Source organism: Aethalodelphis obliquidens, unplaced genomic scaffold (genome assembly GCF_003676395.1).
Source record: "Aethalodelphis obliquidens isolate GAN/ISIS:26980383/991018 unplaced genomic scaffold, ASM367639v1 scaffold2, whole genome shotgun sequence".
NCBI classification, from domain to species: domain Eukaryota; kingdom Metazoa; phylum Chordata; class Mammalia; order Artiodactyla; family Delphinidae; genus Aethalodelphis; species Aethalodelphis obliquidens.
Window position 1 is genome coordinate 79,370,530 of NW_020837946.1, and position 21,230 is coordinate 79,391,759.

Consider the following 21,230-nt stretch of genomic DNA (forward strand, 5'->3'; position numbering starts at 1 on the left):
ATAGGGTAGAGAGAACAAACGTGTGGCCATTTTTAGTCCTCTCTGAGACTTTCAGGTGGGTGGGTAGGGGGTAGATGCGGAGGCGAGGTGGAGAGGGAGTGAAGGGTTGTACCTGCACTTTTCAGCTAAGCAAATTTCTATTTTCTGGGTCCAGCCTAGGGTGCTTTGATTTCAGAGAAAGGGAAGCTACAGATAAAGGAATTAAAGGGCAGGATCAGAATCCCTCCTACCCCCTCTTCTCACTGACAGGGGCAATGGCTGACCTTGTGTGTTTAGGTCCCTAGTGCAGTAGGATTGAGTCTCCAATGGCTTTGGTCACTCAGTTATGAGCATCTTCCACTTTTCTTTCTTCTCCCCTCCCACCTCCCCTTCCCTCTCCTCAAAACCTTTCTCTCTCCTCCTGAGTCACTGGAACTCGCTGGTTTCAGAAGCCAGTCTTGCTGTGACCCAGGCAAGCCAGTTCCGGCATCGGAAGTACCCCGGCTTAGCTATTGTTCCATGGCCTATATACCTGATACAAAACACTTTGTAACAAAATGCAGCCACTTAACCCTTCCCCACCCTTCTGTGTTGGGCAGGAAATGTTTTTGCTTTCATAAATGTTCATTATGAGGCTTCCGTAGATCAGCCCCTATGAAAACGTTTTTTCAAGAAATTCTGATAAAAATCAATATGCACAGACAATTCAGTTTCCCACCTCCTCCTTGACTTGTACAGTCCCATCTTTCAGCAAAGCGTCATTGGGGTCTTCAAGTCATCGCAGAGCCTTGGTCTGGAAATCGATCCCGCATGGTCACCCTAGAGGGCGCATTGTCTACGTGTTCTGCGAGGAGCCAGACGGCGCTCGCTCCCAGGCTCCATAAAAGGGGAGGAGGCGGATCAGTTTCCTTCTCTCATTGAGAAAGAGGATTGGAAGGCCGGGGGTATAAAGCCGCGCAGAGAGCGTGAAACAAAGCAGTCGGATCGGAATTGGACTTGGGAAGCGCCGTGTGGAGTCAGGCATAAAACTTGTCGGAGGAGAGGAATGAGCCTGCTCCTCTAGCTCTCCTCATCTGCGCGGCGCTTCAGGGGTTCCCGCCAGCCTTGCGATTTATTTTTATATATCTGCTTTTTATAGAAAGAGAAATATATATATATTTTTTTCCTCCTAAGTGAAAATTTCTGTTTCGAGAGAAAATAAGACAAGATCAATGAAGGAGAGAAGAGCCAGCCAGAAATTATCCAGTAAATCTATCATGGATCCTAATCAGAACGTGAAATGCAAGATAGTAGTGGTGGGAGACAGTCAGTGTGGGAAAACCGCGCTGCTGCACGTCTTCGCCAAAGACTGCTTCCCCGAGGTGAGTGTGGCCCGCCGGGGCTGCGAGGAGGGGGGCGGCCCGGGGGACCCCCGCGTCGAGGTGGGTGTCCCCTGACTTTCCCCCCTTCACCCGTTTTTCTTTTTTTGGGCCGTCTTTCTCACCATTTACTACTTTCCTCCTGGTTAGACTGCCCGGAAAGGGAAAGTGGGCTGGAAGCGTTGAGGGGTTGGGATGCGCGTGCACGTTCTGCTGCTAGCTTCTGAAACTTGTTCGGTCCTGTGTGCAGAATCTGGGGTTGGGAGATTTGGATCCTTGGGTCTTGGAGGATACGGGTGGGGCGAGAGGGAAGTTAGGGGTTTCGGAAGGGTCCGCGTGTTCAGTGTGAGATCTGGTGGGTGCGGGTTTTGGGGTTTCGTTTTTCAGTTGGAGAGTGGGGAGGCGATTATCAGAGGGTGTTCTGCGGGTGTCGTGCATTTTAAGATAACCTCTTTGCCCTCTTTTTTTCCCCTGTCCATCTTGTCCAGAATTACGTCCCTACGGTGTTTGAGAATTACACGGCCAGTTTTGAAATCGACACACAAAGAATAGAGTTGAGCCTGTGGGACACTTCGGGTAAGAGAGTCATCGGACCGCGTGGCGCTCGGGCGGGTTTCCAGCCGCTCAGGGGTGCACGGCGGGTAGCGGGACTCCGCGCCTGGCACGCTCTCAGCACGGGCCAGCGCGCCACCAGCGCTCGCTCTGCGCCGCTCCTTTAACTTCGCTTCTTACGAGGGTTTCCCTGCTGTGTGAAAATTGTGTCCCTTCTGAGTGCGGGTGGGGAACGACATTGGGTCGGGGGGAAAGCTGTGGGAAGAGAAGGGCGCTCCTTGCCCGAGGGGTGACCCAGTGGTAGAAAATGCTTGTAGCCGGGTGGCCGCGGAGCTGTGCTCGAGTCGTCTCGGGGCGGCCGGGAAGGCCAAATGTTGGGGGCATGCGTGTGCCGCCTTGGAATCAACTGGCTCTCGGATGCGAGCGCGCCCCTCCAGGATCTAACCTGCTGCTTGGTGGGTAGGCGGGGAGCGCGGAGAGGGTGGTGGGAGGTGGGAGCAACGCAGTTACAGGCAGATTCCGCGCTTGGGGAGAGAGTAAAGTGAGCGCAAGCAGCCGCGGCGCTCGTGACGCCTACTGCCTGGAATGCGCTGGCTGCGCGGGCAGCACCCGGCGGGCGGTCGCCGGGCCTCCTCTCCGAGCTGCAGGCCGGCCGCCCGCGCCGCCTCGGTGCCGAGCGGCAGATCCGAGCCTCCCCCGCCCTCGTGAACACTTGGTGTCCCCCGACCCACGCCATTCCCTCCTGACCCATTGCATCACCCTCCTCCAGTCTACAAGGCGGGCCTATTCGCCTTTGACCTTCCCGTCCAGTTGAATTATTGGCATGGTGAATTATTTTCAAGGGTCTGGGGTTCAAGGCCGGGTTATCGCCTTCCCACGCGCCCACCCACCAACCTGGCGCGCGATGGTAGGGAGGGCCGGTTACAGCGCGGAGGGGAAGGCTTCCCCGCGCGGCCGTTAGGGGTTCGGGCTGGGCCAGGCGCGGTGGGGGCGGGAGCATCCCGGGGAACCTCCGGCTGGAAGCCAGGCACCCGCCGCCCCAGCCTGCGGTGCCTGGCGGCGGAGTGCCGTTCCCAGGAAGGGCGTAGCCTCTGGAGCAGGAGGACGAGCCAGTGGGAAGGCCGGGTGAAGGCCCCTGAGCTTAGGTCTGGGAGTTTAGCAGGGAGCTGGGCTGTCGCGGGTGAACCGAGCCAAATCCCGGGTGAAACTAGGGAGGAGAAGCACGCGAGTGCCAGCACGCAGGCTTTGCGTCGGGCGGGGAGGCCCGCGAGGTGAACCTGCGCTCAGTTGGGAGTGGCCTCGTGGAGGTGCTTCTGGGCTGTGCGAGCTTCCCACAGCCCTCGACTTTAACCTCTGGAGCCCCCGAGGGACGCAGGGGATTAGAGAGCACAAGGAAGAGACCTTGACTGACAGGGTCGCCGGAGGCAGTGCCGGCACAAAGGCAAGTGAGAAGTCTCGCTCGAGCGCCTCTCACGGTTGGTGCCAGATGCTCCTGGGGCTGCCGTAAGATATGCAGATTTTGTTTCTCCCTGGAGAGTCAGGCTCTTCCTGGAGCCTCGCCAAGGGTAGCAGAACCGGGACCTCACCGTGTTTGTACTGAGGATTGCACACTTGAAACTATAGGGAAGGTGGTGATAGACGGAATTCTAGTATTTTCTTATTTCAGTAGTTTCCATCATCAGATTTGTACACAGCCTAGTACTTAATGGGCTCAAATTCCCAGACATATCATGGTATTTGTTACGCCTAGTGGGCAGGACAGCTGGTATGGTACCAATAATTAACACCGATTCTCAGCCCCCTCCCCCAGCCTGTTTGGACCTAATGCGTGATAAGAATTATTCAGGTATGGGGTCTGTGAGTCTGATCCAGTCGTTGATACAAAGCTATGTTTAGATTCAGCTACTGGTTACCACAGACTTCTGTATGCAGATCCTCTACCTCCCTGAGTCTCATTTCATCATCTAAAAAAAAAAGGGTACAGAACCACATAATGTGCAGGATCTCTCCCAGCTGTATACTTCTTGACTTTAGATCACCAGACAGGCAAGTCTTTTTGTTTCCAGGATGTTGGTTGGCTTCAGCTCTTAGTCCCAGTGGATCTGCCATCCCATCCTGCAGTTTTCACGACCTACAAAGCAAGCCAGGCTCTGAACAGAGCCACTGCTTTCTGGTGGATTTAAGAAGGAGACACATTTGGGCAGGGAGGGGGCATGGGTGGGCTTATAGGAATATTGGGTTATGCATCCCAAATCAAGCTTCAACGGTCACAGAGTCACAGGACCACCAATGGAGATTTTAAATTAGGTGCCCAAAGAGCCAAATGGACTTTTTTTTTTTTTTAAAGAAGAGGAAAGGCACATGTTTAACAAAGCCTAGAAAACAAAATGTGGGCAGTTTATAGTTGGAGGCTCTGCTTCACATGTGCAGATAAATATCACTTCGTATAATTTCAAGTATTTAATCCAAACTACAGTTTGTGGTCTCTGCACACAGAGCATCATGCCTTGCACACAGAAGTCACCCAATAAAATCTGTTGAATGAACAAATGAATAATCATATGCGTCGCTTCCAAGGAGATGAGATTCCCTGATATTTATTACCACTGAATTACCTGTGCACAAAGAATGGCAACTTTATAAATATTGCCTTTCATCAAATTAAAGATAATCACCTGAAATGAAGTCTGTAGTGAAATAATCACTTCTATTTTTGTTTAATGAAACAAAACCTATGCATATTTAACTAAAATATAAAGGTTTGAAAAGACTGTGATTAAGAAAATACCACACAGCAAAATTATCCAGTAATGAAATCTTAGTTCAAATTTAGATTGAGTTTTATACATAATGGGAAAAAGGCGTAAAGGAATTATTTAGAATCCCATTGTGTTGTTTGTGAGGTGAAATGTGAGTTAATTAAACACAGTTATGAAGCATTGCCTGGATTCTAGGAATACACTGTTTCCACCAAAAATGTTTTATCATTCATGAGTGGAATACATCTAGCAAGAACTGTTGCATCAGCAACAAATCATTTCAAGTATCTTTAACCGTTTTTCATTTCATCTCAAGCTTTTCATGGCAAATTTCTGAACAGGATTATTTTTTGACAAACATTTGACATTTTCTTTGCCCACTAAGACATTTATTTAGTTTGGGTTGTGAAAATAATTGTGTATGCCTGATGCCTCTTGATACATTTATTTTTTCCAACTGCTATCAGTTTAACTCTGGAGAAAATATCCAAGCCAAGTGTCTAAAGTCCTAAATGTCAGATTTTTTTTTCCCCTTCTAGAACTTTGTGAAAGTTAGAGGGAAAATGAGGCATGTAACTTCTCCTACATAGGGAGAGAGATGGCATAAACTTTGCCCTTTGAATGGCATTCACATCCTGCTTAGCCTCCTAGCAGACATTAGGAGATGGAAGCTGTTCTCATATCCGGTTTCTGTACTTGGACAGCTTCTCATAAGGGGTTCTCCTTTTCCCCCAGCAGCATACGATTATGCACAGGCAGAACTCTGCCAGTTTGGGTGTAGGAAAGAACATCAGTGGAATTAGGATTTGTGGGGCCTCGTTGCACCAAGAGAAAAGATAATTCATTCCCTACTTTCTGAGGCACAGTAATGTATAGTCTCATTTTCTCTCTCCCTCTTTCTCTCGTCCTTTCTGCATCTACTATGTGCAGGGCTTCTCTCAGGCCTTAGAGATACAGAGTTAATTAAAATATGGTCCTACCCCTAAGATGCATACAGTCCAGGCAAGGCAGAGAGTGGGGGGAAGGAAGCTCTCCCCACTTAGTGAGGCTCACATGCAACCTATGATGAGCCCATTTTGTCAGATTCTTGAACCCAAGTGCCCTTTCCATCTGACTGCTCTGGATTTCCCTTGTTAGGCATCCCTAACGCTGATAGATCTTCTAGATCCTCAGGCAGGAAACTTTTCCCGCTACCCCCAAGGCACACACCAATTAAAGAAGCAGCCGCAAATGGCACTTTGCCAGTTGTTTTCTTATGGCTGCTTAAAGTTATTCCAGCCCCCCTAAAAGGAAACACAATCTGAAAAGATACATGCACCCCAATGTTCACTGCAGCACTGTTTACCATAGCCAGGACATGAAAACAAGCTAAGAGTCCATCGACAGAGGAATGGGTAAAGAAGATGTACATGTATACAATAGAATATTACTCAGCCATAAAAAAATGAAATAATGCCATTTGCAGCAACATGGATGGACCTAGAGATTGTCATACTGAGTGAAGTCAGACAGAGATAGACAAATATCATATGATATCACGTATGTGTGGAATCTAAAAAAATGGTACAAATGAACTTATTTACAAAACAAATAGTCACAGATGTAGAAAACAAACTTATGGTTACATGGGGGAAAGTGGGATGGGGAGGGATAAATTGGGAGATTGGGATTGACATATACACACTACTATATATAAAGTAGATAATCAACAAGGACATGCTGTATAGCACAGGGAACTCTACCCAATACTCTGTAATGGCCTATATATATGGGAAAAAATCTAAAAAAGTGGGTATATGTATATATGCAACTGGTTCACTTTGCTGTACACCTGAAGCTAACACAGCATTATAAATCAACTACGCTCCAATAAAAATTAAAAAAAAAAAAAGGAAACAAAACCCTCTTATAAATAACGGCACTGTGACTCCTCTAAAAGGGAGGATTTTTGACTATCTCTAAAAGGTAGTCTTTGGATACAGGTCTATGATTTCTTGATTTTAATGAGAAATATTTCCTATTCCCTTTCATTGATAATAAGATGAGCATTTTGATTAAAAGTTGCAGATTTTTCAAATTCACTCAGTGAGTTTCTGCAAAACAATGGGTAATGGTTTCAACATTTTGAAGTGATAAGTGAGACCAAAGTTGTCTTGTGCTTCAGAATCTGCCAGATTTGCCAAGCGTAGAGGCAATTTGTAGCATGAAGCCAGTGTCTACTAATAACAGAAACTTTGTCACTTAAGGATCACCATATCTTTTCCTAAGTGATTTGATTGCAGTGTAATTTCAGCACATGTGATTGAGGGAGTAATAATCATTCATTTCAGCTTTTAACCAGGGCAAGTTAATGCACATTTTATTTAAGGCATATTGTGAGTTTTAAAATACTCAGTTCAGCTGCTAATATTCGCCCACAATAACTACGCTGTTGCCTCATAAACATTCTTTTGAATCCTGTCCTGATACAAGGTTCTTTTAGGCCACGAGTGCTAAAGTTAGCACTTCCTGTACTAGTTTTTAGCAGTATTAACAGAGGATGTAGTATTCTTAGAGAAGAGAGGAAAATCTTAATTACTCATGGCCTGACTTTGAGGACAAACTCCTCTATAGCCATAAGTCTGCCTATCAATATATTGTTATATTTATAGATCATACATCAGGTTTGAAGAATAGTCTCAGTGACAAGCACTCTTGAAATATTTCTTAACAGGGAGGGAAACGTTTCAGCAATGTGGAGGTTAGTAAGTAATTAATCCAGAAAAGCAGCATCAAAAGGATCACTGGTCCCTTTTTTGTGATTTAAGATGTAAATTAACACATCAAGGCAAGACTTATAGAAATGATTGAAACCAGTAAACATTTTTTAGGGCATTTGGTGTGCATGAACTCTGCTAAAGGCTGTGGGAGCAGGGACAAGCCTGGCTAGGACAGTGCCTGCCCTCAAGGTACTCACTGTCTAGTATTTGTTTATAGGAGGCTGGGCCTGGAGGTTCTAAAGCTGGATTCATTTAGCAAGAAGATCCAAAAAACTGTTGAAGGCTGCAGGACTAGCCCAAGCCCCCTGATTTGTGACTCATCGAAGCCCACCACAATTTCTTCCTCATCTCTCGAAGTTGACTCAGTTCTTAAGAACTCTTTAACACCCTCCCACTTGGAAACATGCTTACGTTGAATGACTATCAGGGAGAACAAGATTCTGAAAGTTGAGGAATTTTAACTTAACCTTGTTAGAGGAAGGGGGAGGGCAAGAATTTACGAAGAAGCCAAAGAAGCATGGGTGCTTGTGTTGTGAATATCAAGGGCAAAATTGCACAAAACCAGTTAGATCATAGGTAGTAATGAGCTCTAGGAGCTTAGAGTTCCAAAGCCAGGTTCAACTCTTGAGTTTTCTCCCTGAAACTCTGTAAGAAATGTGGGTTAAAGGCAAAACAGCCCTGAGTTTGGATAGTGATTTCTAGTAAGAAATACGTAAAACTGCATTTGGAGAATCGTCCACTGTGCAATGATTTCCGTTGAAACTATAGATCAAAAAAAGGAGGAAGATATAAATTCCCTTTCTAAGTTTATATCTGTGTCTAGATCTCTGTCTCTCTCTGTCTCTCTTTAATTTAAACCCCATTTAGTGCCAGCTTTTTTCCAATCTGGTTTCTTGCTAAGTTGCACATTTTCAGTGAGGCATCCAGATTGATCATTCTGATGCCACCTGAAATAACCAGATGTTTTCTCATTAATCCAGTTCTTTTGCATTAGATGTGACACCAAAGACCACGTAGTTCCTCCAGCTAGCTCATGGTGTCTGGTGGTCCATGCCACATGAATTACTTGTGTCTCAACCATTTTCTGATGCCCTTTAAATGTCTCCTCAGTTACTATATATGGCCAACTTTACTCAGAGACCCCCTTGACATAACAGAAGTTTCACTGGCATGAACGTAAGCTGCCTCAGAAGTCCAACCAGGTGTTGTGCACACTAGCTTTGAAACATGAGCCTGATGACATAGTATGTGGCAGGGCAGATTCACTCATGGGTTATTTCTGAAAGATAATGTAATTTTTTTGGAAGTATACCTATCTACCCGTATCCCTAAAGTTCTGTGACTTACTATAGTTCCACTTTAAGTAAAATGTTTTGATTCTTATATTTTTAAAGTATCTCAGTAAGATTGGGAGTTTAACCCTAAACCTTTATTTAAAGCTCAAAAGTAGTCTTATTTCTACCTCTTTGACTTTCTATACAGCTACGTATCTGCATTGTTCCCGGAAATTGAAAATATTGATTCTTTTCTCAGTAGCAACAGAGAAATGCCCCCAAATTTTCATAAAATCTGTTTATAATTTCTGTTAAGCTGAACCTATAGAAGAAACAAATAAAATATCCTTCCTGGCAATACTTGTTGCCTATTTGAGGGCCTGGTTCCTGTAGTGCAGACTGCTTGGAAAAAGAGTTCAACAGTCTTATACTGAGCCAGACCCAGAGTTCTGCCCGGACTTGATTCACATTCCTGAGATGACTGCTGATTTGGAACTTTCACTCTGAGTGGAGATGGCATGATGAAATGGAATCTTGTAATAACTGGGCAGATCACCCACATGGTGACTGCTGTTGGGTACAGGTGTCCCCTTGGTGATCACTAAAAATACCAAAAGTTAATATATTTTCTCTCCCCAGAATATGCAGTATCCCTGAGTTTATTGTTCTAGGTAGGAATTTCTTACGGGAGAAAGAGAAGTTGTTCGATTTAAGGTTCAAGTAAAATAAGTTGTATTTGTGAAATAGTCAACTAGAGTTCTCAGTTCTCAAGCTCCTGTAAAGCCTCCCAGTGTTGGAACTCATTTTGCAAAAGGTTCCCTAAAGCCTCCCTTTTGGGCATGAATCTTCTTACATTTAATTATGTACATATATGGTGTGTTCTCTGTCTTTGTGAAGAGATGACTTAAGCAGACAGGTATGTGTCTGCAGAAGTAGTTTCTGGGTGAGGCACTTTGTGACCATTCTTGGGCTGGAAAGACGGCTCTCACCCAGAATTAATGATCTTGAAGACAAAGATGGGTAGACCTGAACAGTTTCAGAAGCCTTTTGGAACTTTGCTGATGTTTGCCAAACTCGAAGGACTCAGAGAACCTCACATGGCACTATTCCAGTCCCCACCCAAGCAAAGCTTGTTCTCTGTGGGGTTTGGGAGCACACTTTTTGCATATATGGTGTCATCGTTTCTTTACAGTGTGGAATTTCTTGAAATTTTCCTTTTGATGATCTGATGGTTAAATAGAAAGGACCTTGGAATAGTGCTGGGTGCTTAAAGTTACACAAAGTATAAGAGAAATGCTGCATCTGAGAACTCTCATGTGCAAGAAAGCCTATTCCACATGGTGAGAGTTTTATTTGACAAGCAAAGCTCAGTACCTAGACTAACTGACTTTAGATCTAGTACTTTCTTGGGTACTAGAGTACATACTATATGTATGTCAGTACCTACTATATACTGCAGTTAAAGTTCAGTTCTTTTCTACATAATACACAATTATTCAGCGTTCTTTCTTGCCTTGTGTTTAGTTCTATAGTTACCTTGGAAGCTTTTCACATGCATCTTTAAAAAAAAAATCTGTAGAAGTTAATATTTTACTGTTTGACTTAACAGAATGCTGTAAGGCTTTTCTGGAGGGATGGAGGAGTGAGGGGCAGGTATTGTTCCTGTCTCATCAACTTGCTTTCTGCTTCTTCCTTTGGTGTCACTTCTCCCTCCCAGTATTGCTTCTCACTTCATAGGGGCATTCCTGGAATTCCTCTTTATTTTTTCTTGGGTGACGAGTTAGCCCCCGCATGCCTGTGATCACACCATGCACCCTCAAGCTTTGCTTTTCTTCCTTGCTTTGTGCTGTAGCTTGGGCTTTATAGGCAAGAATTCCAAGCGCTTAAATGCAGAGTAAACACTTGCAAGTTACACTGGATTCACCCTCCCCCACCCCCACCCCGTGTCCCACACCCTCCCACACCCCGCCCGAAGGTCGTGCTTAGCCGACGGATTGTTGGATTCTTCCTGGTAGGACAGTTCTTTTATCATTCTCTTATCAGTTTTCTTTTTTTACTCTGAAAAACTACAGACCATGGATTTTTCTATTCAAAGTTTTAACCATGCCCTATCAAAAAATATAATGAGGCTTCCCTGGTGGCGCAGTGGTTGGGAGTCCGCCTGCCGATGCAGGGGACACGGGTTCGTGCCCCGGTCCGGGAAGATCCCACATGCCGCGGAGCGGCTGGGCCCGTGAGCCATGGCAGCTGAGCCTGCGCGTCCGGAGCCTGTGCTCCGCAATGGGAGAGGCCACAACAGTGAGAAGCCCACGTACCGCAAAAAAAAAAAAAAGAATAAGTGGTCTTGTTAAGTTTAATGACAAATTACTCTTGTGGTTAGTGGTTGGGCAAATTATGCTTATAACTAATAAATGTGGAGATCAGTTTTATTACTACCTTTGGACAGTCTTGTGGATCTAAAAGCGCTGTTCGTTAGCAAAAGTAATAGGACAGATCAAAGTGTCACTCCTAATTAGATCTTGTTAAAGCTCTTAAAAATTACTTATGTACCTCAACAAGCAAGGTGGCATATTTCTCATGAACCTTTATATATATATATATATATATATATATATATATATATTTAATATGTATTTTCATTCAAAACATTAAACCAAATAAAAACAAAAGCAGAATCAAACCTCCATAAGAATTTGGTTTCAGTTGCAAACTCCACTTCATTTTAAAGTCAGGCCAGTACCTACATTTTGCAGATATTTGGGTACACCCACTAAGTACAGAAGGCAGTTCCCTTGATTCTAGGAAGCAGGAGTCTCCAGCAGTGACAGAGGGCTGAAGAAGATAAAGCCACATCCCCTTTGTGGCCATAAAATGGGAGGGGGAGAGAAGCCCAGTACACAAAGGGAGGGGTATTCTCTGCAGCCACGTGGTGGCCTGGAAGTTAAAACCATTCCTCTGGATTTTCCCAGTAGTTCAAATTTTAATTACTCTATTTTAGCACCCTTGTAATTCTCCAACTGTCTTTCCTTAATTTTGTGTCTGGAAAAGATGGTTTTCACTGTTATGTAGAGTAGTCTTAGATCAGAGATTAGCAGTGTGTACTTACTTTCATCTGAGTCAAAGATTATGTCCTGAAGGAATAAGGCACCTGGAGAAGCCTGTCCTACAAAGTCCAGGTCTGCTGGAGACTGGAAAATATCCACAGCGAGATAGTTTTCTTCCCAATGGGAGTGATTTCCAAGAAGGGAGATCTCTGAAGCCTAGTTAGGCTTCTGACATCCTGAATTGTTGGAACACTGTGACTTTCTAGATTTGGGGTCAGGTCATCTCCTGCCAACTTGGAAGAACGGAGGAAATCCTCGTGTATGTGTCTGGTATTTGGATTTCCACTCTATGATCTGGAATTTTCTGATTCCATGTTTAGAAAAAGAGATTCCCCAATAATTACAGCAGAAGCTGTGTCCAGGTTAGACTTTGGACACGGAAACAGAAGCTGCAATTCAGAAAGTCTGAACTTCACAGAACAAATATGGAAATGCTAGTGTATGCATGTATAGTGATAAGCCATCTCATTTCTGATCCTCTCAAAAATGTTGAAGTTAATGAACTATTTGTGAATTTTTCTTGTAACCTCAGATTTTTTTTTTGAGTGGCTGAGAAGGCAGCAGCCACAGCGTGTCATTTTCAGCAGCCTTTCAGAAAGAAGCTTTCAGAAACAGCCTATTCTTACAGGCCTTACTATTTTAAATGGCTTTTTATTTTTTTAACTTTAAACCCTTTAAGCTTTTGGAAAGTATCTTTTTGTTGTCAGTCTCTACTCCATCAGGGTCCTGATTCCAGATGTGGGCAGGGAGCTGCTGTAGCTCAGGACAGATTCTGGCTTAGTTGTTCTATATTTATTCACACTTTTCTTCCTGATTCCTAGAACATTTCCCTTGCTTCTTGCTTGAAGTTGTCACTTTCCATCCCTAAAGCAGCTGGTGAAAAAGCCACAGCATTCCTGGGGTTGCTTAGTGAATGCTAGGAACCCACAATATCCTGTGGAAAGAGAATGGTGCAACCTAACTACGGACAGTAACTTTGAGATCTCAAGAGCAGCCTCCTGAAAAATTTTGTTTTGATAGAAATGTAAAAGATTATTTGAAAAGCTTCTTTAGTTCTTTCTCTTTCCTTGACTTTGACTTTTGAGGTTTTGATTTATCAGGGGACAACATGTCATGGTTTTCTGCTAGAAATGGAAGGTGATGTCAAAATGAAATTGGGTTGCAAAAAGTCTGGTGGCTTAGATTTTTTTTCTCTATTCTGGAGTCAAATTATATATATATATATATATATATATATATATATATGCGTACATTCCTAGGAAAATGATTTCATTTTGTGCTTGTGAAATGTCAGTATACTGAAAATGATTTTTCAAAAAATAAATAGCATGGCCGGCTGTTATTTGATTTTATAGGGACACCATTTTATAATAACTGGCCTCATGCAATTGCCCATCCTTTGGGATTTTTAAAAGAATGGAAGAAATTTCCTAAACGACCAGAGGGGGTTCTGTGGTTAAATTAATCGGCTGGTAACTTGAACCTTTAGGGAACCCTGGATTTAACTCAGGCCCAGATCCTTGGATCATGCCTTGATGTCACTCCCAGAGATGGAAAAGTGTAAAAAGGTGACAGGATCCAGTATGGCATTTATTACATTCTTTGGTTGTAACAGGAAGAGAGTCTATACAGGGTTTGGGGATAAGTTTATAAGTACGCAAGCTCAAAGGTCATGGCTTATACAAACTTGTAACTTGGAGATAAGGTGGTGCTGATGAGGTTCACGATGGTTCTCTTTGTGTGGCTGAACCCACCCTTTTCCTCCCTCCCCCATTCTCCATTGTACTAACAGAGTGATCTTGAATATCGGGCTCTTTCCCAAGAAGTAGCTCCTGTGACTGTGCTTGCTACCACTCAGGTTTCGATAGCAACAGCACAGCCATGGCCATAGTTAAGACTTCTTGATCCGTTACTAAGTGACAGGCACTGCCCAGGTTTATTGAATCCCAGGTAGGTACTGTTGTCATCTTCCTTTCATGCGTGAAGAATCGGAGGCACAGAGACCTGAAGCCGCCTGCCCCCGTCTTGCAGTGGTGGAGGTGGATTTGCACCAGACCATCTGGTTCCAGATACTTCTGCCCTCCACCTAGGTGCCTTTGGGCTCTACTCTTTGAACTGTGCAGATTTCAACTTAAGATCCCGGCTCCTCCCCTCGAATTTAAGTCAGATACAAGTGAGGTTTCCTTGTCTTCTAGTAGAAATGAATATAGTACTACTCGGCTTTTGTTTGCTTTCTTTTCCAAGAATTAGAGGAGATGGGAGCCATGTGACCATCCAAGGATTCAATTCAAAAGGGCAGAGTTCATGCATGACAGGCAAAGGGGATATTCATCTGAAAACTTGTGTTTCTTTGTTTCTTCTCAGGTTCTCCTTACTATGACAACGTCCGGCCCCTCTCTTACCCAGATTCAGATGCTGTGCTGATTTGCTTTGACATCAGTAGACCAGAGACACTGGACAGTGTCCTGAAAAAGGCAAGTGCTGGGGAGTGATGACGCAGATCAGTACTGGCCCAGATATGAAGTAGAAACATGTGGTTGGCATGTCAAACACTGCAGTTAATTCCCTGCTGTATGTCTTGTAATTAAAACACTGAAAAGGACACTCACACATTATAACAGGGTTTCCACTCCTGTGTGTCCCAAGTTTTGACGATGAACCTGCTCAACATTTTATTTCATTTTAAGAAACAAAATACCCTTTTAAGAGCCTCTGTGTTTATCCTTTGGGTGGCAGTGGGGCAGCTAAAAATACTGATACTCCATTACTGCTAAGTGTGTCTTCCTTCTTTCCGTCCTTCATTCACCCTGTAGCTTGTGCTTTACTTTACAGGTTTACTCTTGACCTCAATTCAGGGATTGAAATGAATGCAGTAATAGCTGTTTTAGTAAAGAAGCTGTATTTCAGTAATGATGTTATTTATTAGAAACGGAAATAGAATAAATAGGGGAGGAGTAGGGGTGTGTTTACAGACATTAGACCAGGTGATGTCAGATACTAGTAAACACAGTCGTGTACACATGTCACAGATGATATCACATAGCTAGTTTCTGGAGGCAAAGGTAGTGTGAGGTTCTGTAGGTGGGGAAGGAATCTGAGGAAGCTCTGGATGGAACCCAGAGGGGGTCAGGAGGAAGGCACCCTATGGCAGGTGGGTCACAGGTCCTGGGGAGGCTGGGCGGGGGGTGGGGAGCATTCCTCGGGCTCCGCCAACCTAGGACTAAGCCTCCGGGTAGGTAGAGGAAGGCATATGCCCGTCCAAGGACCAGCGTGTATTAGCCTCTAGCTGACTTCTCAGTCCTGGCCTGAGTGCTGTGGGGTTTCAGAATCAGACCTTCCCTAGAGCCCCCTTCTTCTCCACGCACTCAGGCTTAGTCAGAGGATGTGCTTAAGAGCAAGGCAGTGTCCTCGTGTTTTGTGTGTTTCTATTAGTTTATTTTTCCCTATCATGTTTGACTGCTGGCCTTGTGTGTCATTATGAAATTAGGATTTGAAGGTTAATCATCCCCCCTACCCCGTCTCTTTACTAAACATGACAAATATAGTTAGTTCAATGAAATATGAATTTCTTAAAAGATTAAAGGCTCTTTTTAGCTTTCGATTTTGAGTAATGTTTGTATCTAGCACAAATAATGCGACTGTCAGATTCTGGCAGGAATACACCTTTCCTGCCTTCGGTGCTTGTGCATAATTGCTAGACCTGGGGCAGGCCAGAGCCGTCACACAGCTGAGGAACAACATAGCAACTTGTCTCTTGTTTGTCTGTAGATAAAAGAGACTGCTTATGTACTGGAGTTCTTACTTGATGTAGTATCGGGTTATGCATAATTTATGATGAAGAGCCTTGCTCCTGTTTTATTTTGCTTTTGTCTGCTAAGACCCAATGTGTAGTGACTTTGGCCTTAAAGATATTAATGCGTGCGTTTTACATTTGTGTGAAGTTTAAGGCTCGTGATAATCCCGGCTATGGTTTGTCTTGGTTAATTGAATCCTTTAAGTCCTTGAATATCAAAGAGGTTACGGTGACTTAGAGCTGGAGAGATCTTATTCTTTTTTTCAATTCACCTTCTAGTTCTTACTCCAGTGTCATCTAGCACATGAGAGATGCCTCTAAATAGTGCTGGAAGGAAGGAGGGGCGGGAGGGCGGGAGGGAGGAGTTGGTGGATAAATTAGGCTCTTATGGAAAGTATGTATTATTCCCTTCAATCCACGGGTGTACTTTGGACTAGAGTTCATTGCCCATAGTTCTAGATCTGGAGATGTCTCCTCTAGAGGTCTTTTAAATTACTCCTGCAGGATGTCACTTTTATCTAGTATTATAGACATGACTTAATCACCCCCACTCTCTTGTGAATTCCTTTCCAGAAGACTCAGCTACATCTTAATCATCTCTGTAACCACCACAGTATTTCGTAGAGCACTGAGTACATATTTGTGAATGTGGGCAGGGAGAGGCAGGCGCAGGTTCCCGATCTCAGCCCCGGAGCTGAGCTCTCCTGTGAACACTCTGAACTCCTGACTCTCACCCTGATGGCCATCTCAAGCTTGAGGAAGTGAAACCACAAAAAGTCATCCATTTGCTCTTTAAGAGGACAATTGGAATTCCCTGCCAGGCATTTCTGGAGGTTCTAAGAGTTCCTGTTGGGTCATGAAACAACTAGCCAAAGTAGACTAAATTAATAACTTACGTCATTTGAGACTAACTCAAGGACATATGAGCCATGGGACCAGATGCCTTCCTGATAACCTGAGATGGGCCTTTGCAAATGTCATGGTCTTTGTTGATTCAGCCACACCAATGGAAGGTCCTTAAAGGCAGGACATTCTGTTCTGTTAACTCTATCTCCAGCCTCTGGAATCTCAGTAGAGATTTCAGCACATGGTGGCAGCTCAGTCTCTCTAGGTGGGATTAGTGAATGTACATCTGTGCTTGTGTTGGCTCTGCCTTATTCCCAGTCTTCCATGCTGGGAAGTACCAGCTCAACATATCCGAGGATGTAGTCACTTGTTAGAATATATAATTATTCTTAAGGCACTTTTATCTTTCAGAGATACCACAATAATTAAGAAATTGCCTTAGTTACTTTCTCACGACACTCAACGGGTCTCTTGCAGTAGGGACAGTTAATGAGTCACAGAGAAGAAGAATATGGTTTCCTAATGGATCCACTTTAAAAAGCAGTAACATTTAATGTCTACGTAGAGGATAGATGCAAGTTTGCTTCTGCATCTGAAGTGACAATTTCTTTTAAGTGTCCTTTTTGAGTCCCATTTCCAATGCCTGCCTTGTTTTCCACTTTATGGATGCCAGCACTTTGTTAATTTTTCATCTTCTTTTCCCCCCCATAGTGGAAAGGTGAAATCCAGGAGTTTTGTCCCAACACCAAGATGCTCTTGGTCGGCTGCAAATCTGATCTTCGGACAGATGTCAGTACATTAGTAGAGCTCTCAAACCACAGGCAGACCCCAGTGTCCTATGACCAGGTACGTATGTAGTCAGTGGGCACACATAGATTTTAGAATGTCAGAAATGGAACATCATTCGTAGGAAATAAAAGAAAAAGTAGCTGCTTTTCTAAAGGCTCAACCAGGGGTCAAGGCCAGGCGCTAGCCCCTTTTTTCCCTAAGATGCAGAATGAGCACCATGTGTCCAGGCCGTGACCATCTGTAAACACAGATGAGAAGAGCTGGCGTTTCTGTGCCTCTGCCTTCACAGCAACTATCCCAGCCCCTTCCTGGCAGCCCATTGCTCAGATTAATGTAAAAACTGCTAAGTGAGCACCAAAGTGATCTGGGAAAAGGTTTGGCTGAAATTGTGGTGATACTTTGATTCTGGACTCTCTCAAAGAGCTTTCCAGTATTTATATAGCAGTTGACTGTGTAAGGATTCGTGTGTGTGTGTGTGTGTGTGTGTGTGTATACATAAGACGTGTTTGGAAAAAAAATCCTTTAAAATGTGAAATGCTCCGTCATTCGGTAGGGGACTCACATGATATTTGATCACTTGAGTGCAGAAACAGTGGCTCATAGTCAACCCTCTGTATCTCTGCAACTCTCACTGGGTTTAAAGTGAAATTGATTTTAAGAGAGAATGTGGTCAAAACCAGTAATACTCTTAAAGTATTACTCTTAAAGTTAATCTTATTTTACACTCAGCAACACAATACAATACAATACTTTAAAAAGGCCATTGTCAGTAAAATAGAGCACTCCAGAAAACTGTCTCTTAGAGCTTCATCATTTCTGCACGCATTTCCCTCAGGCATTTAGAAAGGAGGAGAATTGGTTTCAGAAGTTCATTCTCTTAAAACTTACAACCAGATTCTAAAGAGAGTTCATGTTGAAACAGCTAGAATTTTATTTAGTATTCATCATTCGACCATTCATACTGTGGTCTTCTTTGTCCTTCATTCCAATTAACAAAAATCTGGCTAGGTAAATAAGTCATTTTGATGCACACATGCTTATTATTGTGTCCACTGGTTGTCTGGTCCGCATTTAGAAGTTACATATTTTGTGTCTCCTAAGTAAGTTGTAGATGCTAGGAAGTATTATTCCTTTCCTCAATTTATTTGTCCCTAAGACATAATCATATACGTTTCAAAATTGATTCTAAATTCTCTTACCCCCGTTTTTTGTACAGCTTGTCTATTAGTCTTGAGTGCCATTTACGCTCAAGAAAAGAGAAATTGAGTGCCTCATGAGGTGCTGGAACAGGCTCAAGGGGCCAGGTCACCCTGCCAGAGCATTTACATTCATGGTCTTCAGCTTTTTTACTCTCTTCCAATAGTAAGGTTCTTAGAATCACCCATACTAACTATTTGATCGTGGCCCTTGTTTAGTGATGACCCAATGACATTACATCAGCCTTCAGCACCTCTGGGAAGTCAAGCAGTGTCTACTGAGTGATGAGAATTGGACATCTTAGGATTGGGTCTTGGCTGCAAATATTTATGAAATAATAAATAAGGCAGTTCAAATGTAAAAAATTGGTTTTCGTCAATCCTTAGAAAATTCAGTTCACATTAGAAACATTTTGCTATGCATTATTTCGTGGTGTTAGAAGACACACTTCCCCAAAGACTTGTTGCTGATCACAGGCCCTTTTTTTTTGCTTCTCAGGGGGCAAATATGGCCAAACAGATCGGAGCAGCTACTTACATCGAATGCTCGGCTCTACAGTCAGAAAACAGCGTCAGAGACATTTTTCACGTGGCCACCTTGGCATGTGTAAACAAGACAAATAAAAACGTTAAGCGGAACAAATCGCAGAGGGCGACAAAGCGGATTTCACACATGCCCAGCAGACCAGAACTCTCCGCGGTGGCTACGGACTTACGAAAGGACAAAGCCAAGAGTTGCACTGTGATGTGAATCTCTGGTTATCTTTAATGAGGACAAGGAAACCTAGTGTGGAAAACACCACCAACAAAAAAAAAAAAGGTGAAGTCTGAGCAAAGTGCATAGCCAAAGTCACGTATGCTGGAGACTCGGGAGGCATTTGGAAGGATGCTCATCTTTTTGGAATCCTGTCCTTAGGTTCGGCATGTAGAACAAGCGGTGAGAAGTGAGTTCATTGAAGAGTTTTGAAGCGTGACTTGAAAAATATGCCAAAAAAGAGAGATTCAGATGGGCTAGAGGGTGAGGAGGAATGCGAGGACCTCCAAGAAGAAAAACCACGCTCTGAATGGTGCTTGCGTTTTTGTTTTCTTTGTTACAATCTATTCATGGATCTCTACTTTGATTTAATTTTTAAGTGTTTTAATCTCCTTTACAAAAAGTATATATTAATACACCGTCCTCATTGGGGAACTGGCACTGTGACCTTAGCATTTAGTTTTCTAGAGGATGTGATCTAATTTCCTCCTAGCTCATCATTAAAATGGAAATTGTATCAGGACCCATGGGATATCCAGAGGAAAAGTTGGTGAGGCTTTGAAATCTTGCCATCCTGAAGATAGCTGAGCGAGATGGTTCTCAAGAAAGGCCTTTGCAGTCTTGCAAGATATGCAGACCAAGATCGAATAGGTCAGCTAGAAAAAAAGTGTCAATTTTTATTCAGTCTGATGGTTCTGTTCATCCTTGTGATTGTCATTAAAAAGTGGTAAATTGCTCAATGTGATATTTTTGTGTGCTGTTTAGAAAAGAGGGTGTGTGGTTTGTTTTTTTTTTTTTTGCCATCGTTGATAAAAATGCAAAGTCAAATAAAAGGTGTCTTGGTTTGACGTCATGGAATGGTCCAAGGGGGAAAAAAATGTAGGTACTATTTTCATCTGAAGAGATAACGAATGAAGGATAGTAGCAGAAAGCACAGTTTGTGAGTTAAGCCGTCCGGAATTAAGATACCAAAAGTACAAAGCAAAAAACCTCTTTTGGGATGAAGCTCCGAAGTTGGCAATATCTGATGATCAGTTTGTTTATTTCACTTTCTTTCAAGGAACATGATACAGAAGGACCCTCTGATCCAAGCTTTCGAGAATCCTTAGAGGAAAATTATGTGATGTCAGTCCTGACACCATCCTAGGGCATTTCTAGAGAGTGATTGCTAAACCTCACTTAACCAGATTCCACCAAGGCCCGTGTTTGATACTTTATCACTATCGTTGCATAAAAGAGTCAGCATTTAAAATAGTTTACAGATATTTTTTGACCAGTTACTTTTAGAGCTTCTTTCAGAGAAGAAACCAGATCTGACCTTTTTATTGTTGGCGCTTGTTGAAAACGAGCTTTCTTTCCAATGATAAAGCTTCATTTTTGAAGTGTTGAAGCTGTGCTCCCATTCAATTGTGGCAGGAAGGAGATTAAGGTAATTACAGCATTCAGTCTGTGTCTCACGAGCACTTTGTTCTGTCTCTGCAAGAAAATACCATTCCGGTCATTTCCCACGAAATACAGACATTTTACCAACATGCTATGCTTTGATTCATGCAGCATTATGCTTTGGGCAGTATTACGAAATAGCTGGCAAGTGCTTTCTGTATTTAAATATTGTAAAAAGAAAATAAGTTATAACTGTTATAAAGCAGAACTTTCATTGCAGTTTTTTAAATGTTGAAGTCACTTTGTATGTTTGTTTGGTCAATGTTTCTGCAGTATTTATTAAAACATACTTTTTTTTTCCTTCAAATAAAAAAGTAACCATGTCTTTGTCTAAATGTGATCTGCCTTTTATTACCTACTTCCTGATATAGCTGTTTAGTTTTCTTTAATAGAGGTGATTGCAAGATCTGACCTAACATTTCCTGGGTGAGTAGGCCTTGGAAGTTTTTGATTTCTGGCAGAAGTCAGAGTTTGTTAGGGGAAGATAAATCTGTGTATATAAAAGGTTTTCATGATGGGGGCTTCCCTGGTGGCGCAGTGGTTGAGAGTCTGCCTGCCAATGCAGGGGACATGGGTTCGTGCCCCGGTCCGGGAAGATCCCACATGCCGCGGAGCGCCTGGGCC

The 21,230-nt window shown here is 43.4% G+C and overlaps 1 protein-coding gene across 1 annotated transcript; it reads left to right on the plus strand.

Annotated features, from left to right (window-relative positions):
• The first annotated feature begins 931 nt into the window (after positions 1 to 931).
• RND3 (Rho family GTPase 3) lies at positions 932 to 20,931 on the plus strand. Its single transcript, XM_027131516.1, has 5 exons — positions 932 to 1,340; positions 1,826 to 1,913; positions 14,150 to 14,259; positions 17,136 to 17,270; positions 18,909 to 20,931. Exons 1-5 carry the CDS (start codon positions 1,191 to 1,193, stop codon positions 19,158 to 19,160), a joined length of 735 nt encoding a protein of 244 aa, XP_026987317.1. The 5' UTR covers positions 932 to 1,190; the 3' UTR covers positions 19,161 to 20,931.
• The last annotated feature ends 299 nt before the right edge of the window (positions 20,932 to 21,230 follow it).